Genomic DNA, 11,867 nt, shown 5'->3' with positions numbered 1-11,867 from the left:
AAAATATGTATTAAACTTGGTTGGTTGGCATATTGTTTTGCATTCAGTGAAGTATTCAAGGCATTTCCCGTAAGAAGTCATGTTGTAAATGCATATGTACTTGCATAACAGAAATGTTTTTTCTTGAATTTTGGTGGTCCCACAGATTCCTTGTTCTAAACCAAGGTTTTAGGTTACAAATTTTTAAATTTAAGAGCTACATATTTGGTGGATTATATATGTTGTTGTACATAAGTATGTATAATGATAAAGTATTACCTTGACACTGAATTTTAAAATTATTTATTTTGAAGCTTAATTTTATGGATGTATAATTAATAATCTTAAATAAAAAAATGTGAACATTAACAAATTTAATCCCATCGACTTTTTTTTGCTCTTTTTTTCGGTTGGTCCTCAGTGTGTTTGTTACTTTTGCTATCTGCCGTTGCTGGTTTCAAAGCTGGTGGTGGTGGTGCTGGAGCAGCAAATACTCCTGTTTCCGGCACAGTTTTTTCCCAAGTTCTGTCAGACGAAGCTCGGAACTGGAATGTATGAATTATAATGTTACAAATTTTAATAATTATTTATATTCAACAAAATATATTATTTATAAATAGTTTAATACTTGTGACATATATTGACTTTTAAACGCTTCTTTCATAGCCGCATATCTGTTAGAAGCTGGACCAGCTGTTGTATGAATTGTATTTGAATTTGAATTTCCTGTTGTGCTTCCACTATTGTTACTACTTGAATTTTTGAAATTTGACTTGTTTCCAAACTCGGGTCTTTCTTTATATCCCAAACCAGCACCTCCAATATTTATATTTTTTCCCTTTCCGCTTTTAAACCTCGAACTTCGAAACCATGCGCTTTTCATGGCTAATTCCATTAACTCTTCAGGTACTTCCTGATTTGCCCCCTCTAAGTTTCGAACTAAATGTCCCGCAAATTCTTTATCTTTTTCTACAACTAAGGTATACGCAGTCCCCTTTTCTCCAGCTCGTCCAGTTCTACCGATTCGATGTGTATGTGTATCAATATCTCTTGCAATGTCATAGTTAACAACAGTACGTATGTGAGGAATATCTAAACCTCGTGCAGCAACATCGGTTGCAACCATTATATCACATTCTTTTTTTTTGAACTTCATTATGACTTTGTTACGGTCTGCTTGATCCATGTCACCATGTAGCAGAACGCATTCAATTTCTTTTAAAACCAAATTATTAGCCAACTGTTCCGCATCCAACTTCTTGGTAACAAAAATCAATATACTGCCTTGTGATAAAAATTCTACCAACTTTAAAAGTAACCAGTTCCATTTATGTTCAGGTTTATTTAATACAATTACATGTTGAGTTACATCTTCATTTGCCTCCCCTATGTCTCCTTGGATTATTCTTACAGGATCAGTTAACACATCACGAGCTAGTTTTTCTATTCTCTTTTTGAAAGTAGCCGAAAACAAGAGTGTCTGACGATCTGGTCGAACATGGTTGCAAATTGATCTTACTTGAGGTTCTAAAAAAATAGTTTAATAAATAATGAAAACCAAATCAATTAACTTTCTGCCTATTTACCAAAACCCATATTAAACATGCGGTCTGCTTCATCCAATACCAAATACGTTACTCTTGTTAAATTTGTTGCCTTCATTTTAACCATATCTATCATACGACCTGGAGTTGCTACAACAATTTCGGCTCCTTCTTCTAATGCTTTGCTTTGTTCCCATTTAGAACCACCACCATAGCAACATACAACATTTATATTGTAAGCTTTACCGAACTTTTTGGCCTCATTATAAATTTGCAAAGACAATTCTCTTGTCGGCGCTAAAATTAAAGCAATTGGACCATCACCTTCTTGCAATTCTTTTTGATCCATGATATGCACCAACATTGGCCAAATAAATGCGGCTGTTTTACCACTACCAGTTTTTGCTATTCCTATTAAATCCCTACCACTAAGAGCTGCGGGTATCGCTTGAGCCTGGATAGGTGTAGGTTGTGTATACTCAGATTTTCGTATTTGCTTCATGAGGCTTTCGTCAAATCCAAAATGTCCAAAACTGCATACGGGATGTGGAGGCACAGGCCCTGTAACTCTAATACCCAAAGTTTTCCTCAATTCTTCTGCTTTATTTCGTGAAAGTGCTTTAATATCTTCATGTGGTTCATAAAAATTTTTTTCAAATGGTTCATATGTTATTTGAGAATGATCTACAGCCGGTAAAGGATCTATTTCCCTTTTTCTTGGTGGGACTATAGGATTTCCATCTTCGTCGTAATCAATTTCTGGATCGGATCCTTCTTCGGTTACGCCTGCATTCGGATTTTCTTCCATATACCTAAAATCATATTCCATTTAGCCAGTTTACATTTATGTATTACTTAGTACACAATTTATATATGTATTTATATTAGTATACAATCTAATAACAAATGGTATAAGATACTTGAAATACGAACCGGTAATAACTTTCTTCATCATCTTCATCGTCTATATCGGCTCTTGTACCTTTTTTGATATTCTTATCTTTGTTTGTGTCATTGCTGGGTCCTTTGGTATCTTTTTCAACTTGTTTTTCGATATTTGCCATAAAAGCATCCAAAGGATCGTCTTCTTCATCAGTTTCTTCATTATTTTTATTCTGGTTAGCAGTTAATCGAAAAAAATTAAGATTTCTCGCAGGCTAGTTCTATATCACTATAAATATGTAAAAATAAAAATATTTACTTTTTCGTTAGCCGCTGGACTCCCTGGAGCCGGTATATATGCAAGTTCAGATGATTGTGGTGTTTCATCATCATCATCAAAATAATCATCTTCAGTATTTGTTTTTCTTTTACTTCCAACTGCGTAAGACGAAGAGCTTGCAAATTGATAAATAGCATCCATAGTAGAATATCCATGCTTAGATAAACCACTATTGAAGGAATTGGGCGTTTGAACTTGATTTCCAGTTGTTTGTGCGAAAAATTTTTGTGGTCCTTTTCGAGTTTGTGATAAACTGCTTGGAGGTGGAACTGCAGAATATCCTTTACCGCTTGAAGTATCGGATTTTTTATACGGATAACCTCCTCCTCCAATACCTTTATAACTCATTATTATATTTTTTACTTATATCGAAATTTTTATTTAAAAAATTTTTTACGCCAGTCCAAGTTTAATGCTATGTTAAAAATTTATTAAATATGAAGTGACAGATGATAACTTGACTAACATTTACAAGGGATTTTGTTGTAGAACATTTTTGCTATTCACAATAGTCGAAAACGTTTCATTTGTTTACTGAATTATTTTCACAAGATATGCAAAGTGGAGTAAACAAGTTGTTTTTTTGGGATTGTTTTGTTAAAAAACTTTTGTTTCTTTCCTTTTTTTACACACAGTAAATTACATAACAAAAAAATATATAGTCTGCTATAACTTCCTCTGCAATCAAAATTTCATACAATTTTTTTTTTCATATCATTTGAATATTTGAACTTCTGTATTGTTTATTTGTGATTCGGCGTAGTTTCATGTTTTTGTTAAAGGTACCATGTATTTATTTATGTATTTATATTTATTTGCACGAAACTAAGATAAAATATGAAATAATACATTATTTATTATAACAGTAATTAAAACAAAACTGTTTGCAAATAAAATAATTTCTTAAATGTTTAAAACTAATGTCAAAGTCGATCGAACAATTAATGTTTGAATATAAATCATACTATTTTTTACTAACTGATACCAACTCCCCATTTTCATTACTGCTGTGGCACCACTGCGGTGACATGTTGATAATCAGCTGATAGCAAAATAGCAAAAATTGTTTTTTGTAAATAAAAATAAAAAAAGATCCTAATTTTGTGTTAAAAAAAATATAATTTGTGTAATATATTTTTAACTTTTAAAAATATACTTTTGTTTTAAAACTTAATAGCATAAAAAGGTGTCATAAAAAATGAGTTTTTTAAGTTTAGCTTTAAGAAGATTGAAATTTCCAAGAAAAGCTTTGGCTAGCATTGCAACCACGTCAATTATCCCTAAATATAAAGTTTGTTCACAGTTTCAAATATTCTTACCAGTAACAGGTAAATATAATTTTACAGCAAATTTTTAAAAAACCTGACAGTATATTTTTTCTAGGACCTCAAGTAAAAAGTTATTGTTCAGAACCAAATCCACCCGAAATTGTTATAGCTTATTATGATGAAATAAAAAGTTTACCTGATCATCCTGAGAAACTTTTGATTGACGTTCGAGAGCCAGAAGAATTGAAGGAAACAGGGAAAATTCCTACGAGTATTAACATACCTCGTGAGTTTTTTAAAACTCTTTGAAGCAGTATTGTTTTATTGTTTAAAAACCTTCCAAAATTTAAATGCATAACTTAACGGTTTCACGTATTTCATTTTTCAATACTTAAGTAGAATGCATGCCTTAGATACCCACTTTATCTACCGTTTTAATTTTCCATAAAAATTTTTTTCAAAAAAAGTCAAAATTTAATTTGATTTTTGTGATATCAAAATTTAAATTTTAAGATTATATTGTAGAATTGGGCTTGGATTTATATATGTACAATCTGATTTTATTTAATGAATATCGTAACATAAATACAAAACTAAACTTTTGATGTCCTCATATTTAAAATTTAGAATATTGTATATGTATAGGACCTATATATAATATGCATGTTGTATTACGTTATATTCTACAGTTGCTGAAGTACAAGATGCTCTTTCAGTTCTTGATGTAAAAACTTTTAAAGACTTGTATGGGATCGAGAAACCATCAAAAGAAAAAAATATTATATTCTATTGTATGATCGGAAAAAGAAGCCATAAAGCCAGTGAAATCGCTTTAAAATTAGGATATAAAAAGTGTGTAAACTATCAAAAATACTTCACCATTTTTCAATTTTGAAGGTGGTGTAGTATTTTTATTTCAATTAAATTTTCTTGGAAATTATATAGCAAATTTTGCTTAACTGCAGTGTTAAAAATTATTTGGGTTCCTGGTCAGAATGGGTAGAACACGAAAGAAATTAAAAAAATTAACTGTTTACAATTTTTATAGCAATTTCTTTTAAGGTTTGTAACAAGTTCATATTCATATAAAAATTTTATTTATTTACCTACCTCAAAATCAAATTTTTAAACGAAATTAAGGCTATATATTATTTTATGTTATATATTATAATATTATTATATATATAATATTTTATATTTTTTCTCCTAATATAAATTACAACTAGGTTCCACTTTCTTAATTCAATATTCTCAAAATTGGTAAATTTTTTAATTTCAGTTAAAAACGTTAGCGTAACTCTTGGAAGTCAAACATCAGAAGAAGATTTTAAACGAACTTTTAGTAGATCTAAGCCTCATTATGAATCAATAATTATATTTTCATGTAAATCAGGGAAACGTGCCTTAAAAGCCTATCAGAATGCCGAAGCTTTAGGATATAAGAAGTAGGTTTTTTCTAATTAAAGTTTGATTAATTTAAATTTTCTTTTTTTTTAGCTCAAAATTATATGCAGGTTCCTGGCTCGATTGGGCTAAACACGAAGGACTTCCTGAATAAATTACTGAAATCATTTTAAGCTTGTAAATTGTTTTTGTAATATTGGTGGCAATTTATTTAATATGCATGTATACACACACAAATATGTATGCAGTTTCTAGTAATACATAATATTCAATTTTTAATTTTTAGCCTGAAAGTTTAATTTAATTTAATCTCATTTTAGCAAGCGAAAACTGAAAACATAAAATAAGCTAAAAGTAGAAATTATCGCAAAATCCAGTTGTAAAATTAGTTACCTGTTATTTTGTATTGTAAAAACAATATCTCCATAACAAACTAATGTCTATATTGCATATAAGTTTTTTCTAAAATGTCAAACATTTCAAATTCCAAAAATTCAGTTTTTGATGGAGCTTAAGGGTATCTAATATTAAAAAACACCAGACGTAAAGAATACTAAGAAAACTTACTATGGGGCACTATTAGTTATGAAAGTTTCTGTTTCTTTTTTTATTGAATTTATATGAAATTTGCGACACTGTTTTCCACATCTGATAATTATTGTGGATCTGTTTGTTAATTATTCGTTGGTGATATATGGAGCAGAACGTCGTGGGAGGGAAAATGTAACGGTCGGAGCACAATGTTATTTTACGTATTTTTAATTAAATGTAATTTTTATTTAACCAACAACTAAAATTTATAAGTGCAATATGTATATGAAGTTTAAGTAAAAAATGTATTTGTTAAAAGAGAAAAAAAGAAAATTGACATGTTTTCGTAATAAAACTGAATTAAAAAAAATCTCAAATTCAAGAAAAAACAAGAACGATTGACATATCCTTTGCAGTTTGCTCGTGTAAACTCCACTAAATTTTATTGTCATATTTTGACGTTAAGTAGCGTTTTATACATATGTATGTATATCAATTTCCAATTGCTTGGTGTATAAAATATAGCAGTTTAAAATTAGTTTGTGTCATTTTATTTGCAGAAGAAATTTACTCTTTATATTTCCCGAAATTTTATTTAAGTTTCATAAGTTTAATAGAAAAATATATAAACTAAGAATCAAATATGAACAAAAAGGAAAATTGTAAGTACTGGGACAAATGTTACCAAAAAAACGAAGCGCACATAAGTAAATATAATCATCCGCCTAAATCACAAGAAGGACGCAGCACCCAATTGGACGTGCCTGGAAATAGAAATCGAAAAAGTCCATCTCCGAGCTCTCACAAAAGGTCCCCCAGGGGTAGGAGTAGTTCAAAATCCCCAGAGAAGCATTCAACTCGTGAAAGAAGCAGATCTCCTGTATCAAATTCAAGAAATGATGCGTCACTTGAATTTCGTCAGAAGTTGAATGAGAATTTACTTGACGAAAACAATAAATCTACGCCTGAAACAGTAAATCATAATCAATCCGTTAATGTTGAAGATAAGCACTACTTTAAGATATTTCACAACAGTGTTCATAATTCGAAAAAGGATGAATACGTAGAATTATTGAAAACGACTGATTTTATTCGTCATAAATTTCTTGTAGAAATGCCTGATGAGTTTTACACATTTTGGGCGTTTTGCTCTTCATTGACAAAAGCCGACCAAAAACCAGAGGAAGTATTTAAAAATTTGGGACTACAATTAGTTGGTCCTTTTGAATACTTATCTGGGAGTTTTAACAACGCAGACATAAAGGAACCTGGAAGTTATTTACGACATTGGAGGTTTTTCTATGATCCACCAGAATTTCAAACAATATTCATTAAAAAGAAAAGTGGGGTGCATTATGGTTATTGGCGAGACGATCCATCTGAAAAAGAAAATTTATTGATTGCAAGAAACGATGTAAACAAAGGTTGTGCTATAGATTTCATTGCGATCAATTGTTTCCAAGCGTTAATGTACAATTAAAAATTAAAAAAAAATCTGTGTATAACCTAATTTAATTTGCAGATATTTTATGGATCATGATTTTACCTGTACGCCATTTAACATGACAGAAGTTAAAAAAATTAAAGAGTCTATTAAAAAATTTTCTGGAGAAAATAACATTAATTTAGAGAATTTTGAAGATATGAGGCGCGAGCGAGACAAAAAGGTTGTCACAAAAACTTTTCACAAGGCTGGTGTAGTGGTACCTTATGACCGTAAAACTCAGTTGGGGTACAGACCTTTAATGGAAACTGATAGTAACATTAAGAAAATACTAAATAAACTTGCTGATGTCCAAGGGAATAAGGAAACTTTAACCTCTGTTATGGAATCGTTGCAACCAATTATTACGGTATTTTGTATATAGGTATTAATAGAAAATTATGTGTAATAAAAATGTTTTAATTTCAGGCAGCTAATATAGGTGGGTTAGAAATTTTTCGGTAACATCGTGACATGTATCAAAGACATATTGAAACGTTTTTTATATTGCACTTGTGTTGCATATCAAATTTTATATCACGTCTTTGAAAAATGTTGACTGTTATTTTACCGTTGGTATAACTTGATTTTATATATCTTAAATTTTCTTTATAGCTGTTGATGAAAGCGATTTTGGAACTGCATTAGAACTTGGAATTGATTTGTTTTGTAGCGGTCATAAAGAACTTCATGAAATAATCGTGTCTCTCTTAGTGCCTGCTTATTCAACTCTTAAACGACCACAGTTTATAGCAATTCTAAAAGCACACTTAGAATTTAGACAAAAGGGAAATTGTCTCAGTATTTTTGAAGTAGATGAATAAACTATTTATTTTATTATTTTTTCATAAAAAACGCTTTTTTAATTCTAATACAGATTCATGATAAGCTTCTATGAGTATAAATTTATTTTAGTATTGGTAAATAAATGATTTACATTTTTTCGAATGTTTCAACATACTCGCAAGTTAAGCATGCATGCGTGTAATTATCTTCCTCTTCATTGTAAGTTTCTGGCCCAAATTCATGAGTGTGGCTTGCCGATTTTGTTTTGTCATATAAACTACTGCGAACATCCATGCGAAGTTGTTTCATTCTTTTATTAAATCTTTTAATTTTTCCTATTTCTCGTTTATCACTCCTTTCTTCACGCTGCTTCAATAATTCTTCTTCACTTCCCCAGACATCAAGAGCTCTTTGTTCAATCTAACGACAATTTTTTTTATGTAGCTTACGTTTTATTTTGTAATTATTGAAAAGGTTACCTGCAAATGTAAATATAATTTCATTTCGCCCCATCGAACATTGTGCGGGTTTTTTCTTTTTATAAATTTTAAAAGTGGCTCCCGTTTATCTAAATCACAATCTTTTAATAAATATTCTGTTTTAGCTTCTGTTCTTGTTATCAAGGAATGAGCTTCATCTGGATCTCGACAGTTATCGCAAACTAAATAATCAAAGTTTTTTTGCAAATAAGATTCGGCAAATTTCTTGTCACATTCAATGCAATCAAAGTATGTAATTGGTAAATTTATTTTATCATCATCAACTTTCAGTTTCGGAATTGAATAAATCGGCTCATTTTCACCATTAATTATAGATTGTTCAACCAAAAATCCACCACCACTATCAACAAATCTAGTACCTGAAATCTTGACAACATTATCCTCCCTAAAAATGAAATTTTTTAATAAAATTTTGTATGTACATGAAATATATTTAAGTATTTTTACTGTTTGGCGGCTAATTTAGCTTTTCTTATTTGTAGAGCCTTGAGACGATTCTGTTCTATACGTAATTTTTGTACAGCAGTTAATTTTACTTTTTTTGAAGAACCAGCTTCCTCATCTGACATTTTGATCTAAACAAAAATGTATTTAAGAATAACAACTATTAAAAAAAAATCAACTATACAAAGTTTAATTTAAGTTTTTTCAAGACAAACTATATACATACATATGTTTGTTTGTTAATTTTATTGAGTAAGTATTGTATGTATACCTTATTTACCTAGTTAAATAGTTGTTTTTTTACTTGTTATTCGTACTATATGCAATGAGTGAAATTTAGCTTACTTTATTTTATTTTGACACAGTGTTAACTACATTTTCCGCTAGATAGAACACCAATCGTTTTTTCTGCAATTTCTTCAGGTTGGCTATTCTTTTAAGTTTTGAGATGAAAATAAATTTCTATTAAGTATTTTGATATTTCTTATTTTTTCAAAATTCCTGTTAGAACTTGTATTATCATCTTAAAAATTGATTTGTTCATTTTCCGCTCAGTGCATATAAAATTATTTTATCAATAGTGACACAATCTGTTTACATTTTCACAAATTTCGAAAATTTATGTTACATAATGTTAAAAGAGAACTGAAAATAAATTAAAAATCATCAGAGAACATTCACATTTAACATTTGACGTTTAAAAATAAATGTTAAGTTTCCGATAGCAATTGATATGACACTTGCATAAATTTAAATTTTTAAATAAAAATATCTAGTATCCAAAAGTATCAGTTTTAATATTTTATTTTTTTTCATTAATAACTGAAAAAATGTATGTATGTATGTGACACACGTTTGTATATACACACATTATTGTATTACAATTATTTTTGTACCTTGAAAAATAAAAACTTAATTAGAATAAAAAAATTTTTTTATACTACTTATTCTTATTTACATTTGTACATTTGTGCACATCAAGGAAAAAGAGTACTTAACTCCTTATTTCCTTTTTTTATTAATATAAACATATTAGTATGTATAATTGTACATATTAGTATGTATATAAAAAAAGTAAAAAGAACAAGGAATAAAACCGCAGTTTATCATAAAGCATAAATGGTAGTTTTTATGTAAATTAATTTTAAACATGCGAACTACTGCGTAATTCGTTCTTCAAAGGCAAATATGAGACATAAATACGGTACCCATGTAACGTATGTATGTACCTGTTCCTAGTATACCTTCTTTTTTATTATTATTTTTATTTTAATTTTACTGCAGAGAAAAATTGTATAATAAAAATTTACAAAGAAAATAGCTTGTTAAAATTAATAAAAATCCAAATACATAGACTTTCGCTTTAAGTAGACGGTCAATTTTACAGTAATAGTAATAAATTATAAAGAAAATGAAATGAGAAACTTTAAAATATGTATCTGAACAAAAGAGTTTGGTTCAGATATTTTGACGTTTCTCATTTCTTTTGGTTTGAGTATTAACTATGATTTTAAATTATATTTAATTTAAAAAAAAAAAAAAAACAAATTATTTTTATGAAATATGAGACGCACAGCACATTAATTGCCAATCCAAAATTTTTGCGAAAATGAGTTATTATGTTCAATAAAGGAATAATGGCCTAAAGAATTGTCTATTTATTCTATTTTACATAAGTTTGTTTTTGCCTCTTAAAAATTATCTTAAAAATTAAATATTTGAATATTTCAATCGCAATTTACTCGAATTGTCATTGTTGCAAGTACTCGTAGACCGCTAATGTACTGAGCGCTTCGATATAAGAACACTAACAGTAAGCTTATATACCAATTACTACATCCAAACAGTACACGATAACAATTAAAAATATTGCAAATATAATGTAATTATATCTAAAATCAATAACAGATAACTTATATCTAACACAAAATTAAAATAATGAAGAATGTTACGTCCACATAGAACGAGAAACTCAAACTCCTATAGAAATTTAGAACTGGGTGCTACTGGGTAATTGGATAATGAAAAATCCAAAAACATTATTAAAAGTCATTCTTTATCAATATACAATACTCTTTTCCTAAAAGAAGACTTCACCAATTTAGAATATTACAGGCTTAATTTTTTATTATATTTGTCCTTTATATTAATACTTTCTTCCTATTCTTCTTATTTGTTTTTCTTTTTTCATTTTTACGAGTACTTCTTGATTTTTAGTATACAAAACCTTTGAACAAGTACAATGTAAATGAATAGAAATTACAAAAGGTGAACATATTATACACTCTACACACGAGTTATGGTTTTGTGGAACTCATTTTGACCAATTTTATTTTATCAGGATTTTAATAGAAAAATATCTTTTTTTTTGGAAGCTCATCATAGAATTTTCAAAAATTGTTAAAATAAATACATATATTAAATTTATTAATTTATACATGCGTATATAAGATAAATTAGGATAATGGCAAATTCCTTTGAAACGCATGTATACATATATATATAATATATAGTTACTTATTTCTTACATATATACAATATACAATTTACAAAAATTACCTTAAAAATTTTTTATATATATCTTTTCAATTTATCAGAAAATTTTAAAATTTCGAATGATAAGCAATAAGTTTTTGTACACATTTACATATATTGCATATGCATTAGGAAATATAGGACAATAAAATGTATAATATAATTGTGGGT

General features: G+C 28.6%; 4 protein-coding genes across 8 annotated transcripts; 2 read left to right on the top strand and 2 right to left on the bottom strand.

The window, feature by feature from the left end:
• Positions 1 to 266: 266 nt before the first annotated feature.
• On the bottom strand, positions 267 to 3,169 carry LOC129614857 (ATP-dependent RNA helicase DDX42). The gene is made up of 5 exons (XM_055529804.1): positions 2,725 to 3,169; positions 2,457 to 2,638; positions 1,566 to 2,335; positions 608 to 1,506; positions 267 to 524 (listed from the first exon to the last, which is right to left on the bottom strand). Exons 1-5 carry the CDS (start codon positions 3,091 to 3,093, stop codon positions 354 to 356), a joined length of 2,391 nt encoding a protein of 796 aa, XP_055385779.1. The 5' UTR covers positions 3,094 to 3,169; the 3' UTR covers positions 267 to 353.
• A 600-nt stretch (positions 3,170 to 3,769) lies between these two features.
• On the top strand, positions 3,770 to 5,702 carry LOC129614862 (rhodanese domain-containing protein CG4456-like). 3 transcript variants are annotated; one of them, XM_055529812.1, is made up of 5 exons: positions 3,770 to 4,073; positions 4,126 to 4,299; positions 4,703 to 4,865; positions 4,979 to 5,075; positions 5,293 to 5,429. In XM_055529812.1, the coding sequence occupies exons 1-4, from the start codon at positions 3,944 to 3,946 to the stop codon at positions 5,031 to 5,033; spliced, it is 522 nt and encodes a 173-aa protein (XP_055385787.1). In that variant the 5' UTR covers positions 3,770 to 3,943; the 3' UTR covers positions 5,034 to 5,075; positions 5,293 to 5,429. The 3 variants fall into 3 exon arrangements, with proteins under 3 accessions (XP_055385787.1, XP_055385786.1, XP_055385785.1); XM_055529811.1 differs by lacking the exons at positions 4,703 to 4,865; positions 4,979 to 5,075 and adding an exon at positions 5,511 to 5,702 and having other exon boundaries at positions 4,129 to 4,299; positions 5,293 to 5,458; XM_055529810.1 differs by lacking the exons at positions 4,703 to 4,865; positions 4,979 to 5,075 and adding an exon at positions 5,511 to 5,702 and having other exon boundaries at positions 5,293 to 5,458.
• Positions 5,703 to 6,062: 360 nt separating this feature from the next.
• LOC129614854 (histone PARylation factor 1-like) lies at positions 6,063 to 8,280 on the top strand. The gene is made up of 4 exons (XM_055529799.1): positions 6,063 to 7,418; positions 7,471 to 7,801; positions 7,861 to 7,873; positions 8,047 to 8,280. The coding sequence occupies exons 1-4, from the start codon at positions 6,592 to 6,594 to the stop codon at positions 8,253 to 8,255; spliced, it is 1,380 nt and encodes a 459-aa protein (XP_055385774.1). The 5' UTR covers positions 6,063 to 6,591; the 3' UTR covers positions 8,256 to 8,280.
• LOC129614855 (DNA repair protein complementing XP-A cells homolog) lies at positions 8,276 to 9,652 on the bottom strand. Of its 3 annotated transcripts, none has more exons than XM_055529802.1 (4): positions 9,507 to 9,652; positions 9,165 to 9,292; positions 8,697 to 9,102; positions 8,276 to 8,637 (listed from the first exon to the last, which is right to left on the bottom strand). In XM_055529802.1, exons 2-4 carry the CDS (start codon positions 9,284 to 9,286, stop codon positions 8,365 to 8,367), a joined length of 801 nt encoding a protein of 266 aa, XP_055385777.1. In that variant the 5' UTR covers positions 9,287 to 9,292; positions 9,507 to 9,652; the 3' UTR covers positions 8,276 to 8,364. The 3 variants fall into 3 exon arrangements, with proteins under 3 accessions (XP_055385777.1, XP_055385776.1, XP_055385775.1); XM_055529800.1 differs by having other exon boundaries at positions 8,277 to 8,637; positions 9,442 to 9,585; XM_055529801.1 differs by lacking the exon at positions 9,507 to 9,652 and having other exon boundaries at positions 9,165 to 9,353.
• Positions 9,653 to 11,867: the final 2,215 nt, after the last annotated feature.

This window comes from Condylostylus longicornis, unplaced genomic scaffold (assembly GCF_029603195.1).
Source record: "Condylostylus longicornis isolate FDR11 unplaced genomic scaffold, ASM2960319v2 ptg000124l, whole genome shotgun sequence".
Taxonomy (NCBI): domain Eukaryota; kingdom Metazoa; phylum Arthropoda; class Insecta; order Diptera; family Dolichopodidae; genus Condylostylus; species Condylostylus longicornis.
The sequence above is the reverse complement of the archived record's forward strand: the minus strand, read 5'-3'. Positions and strand labels throughout refer to the sequence as shown.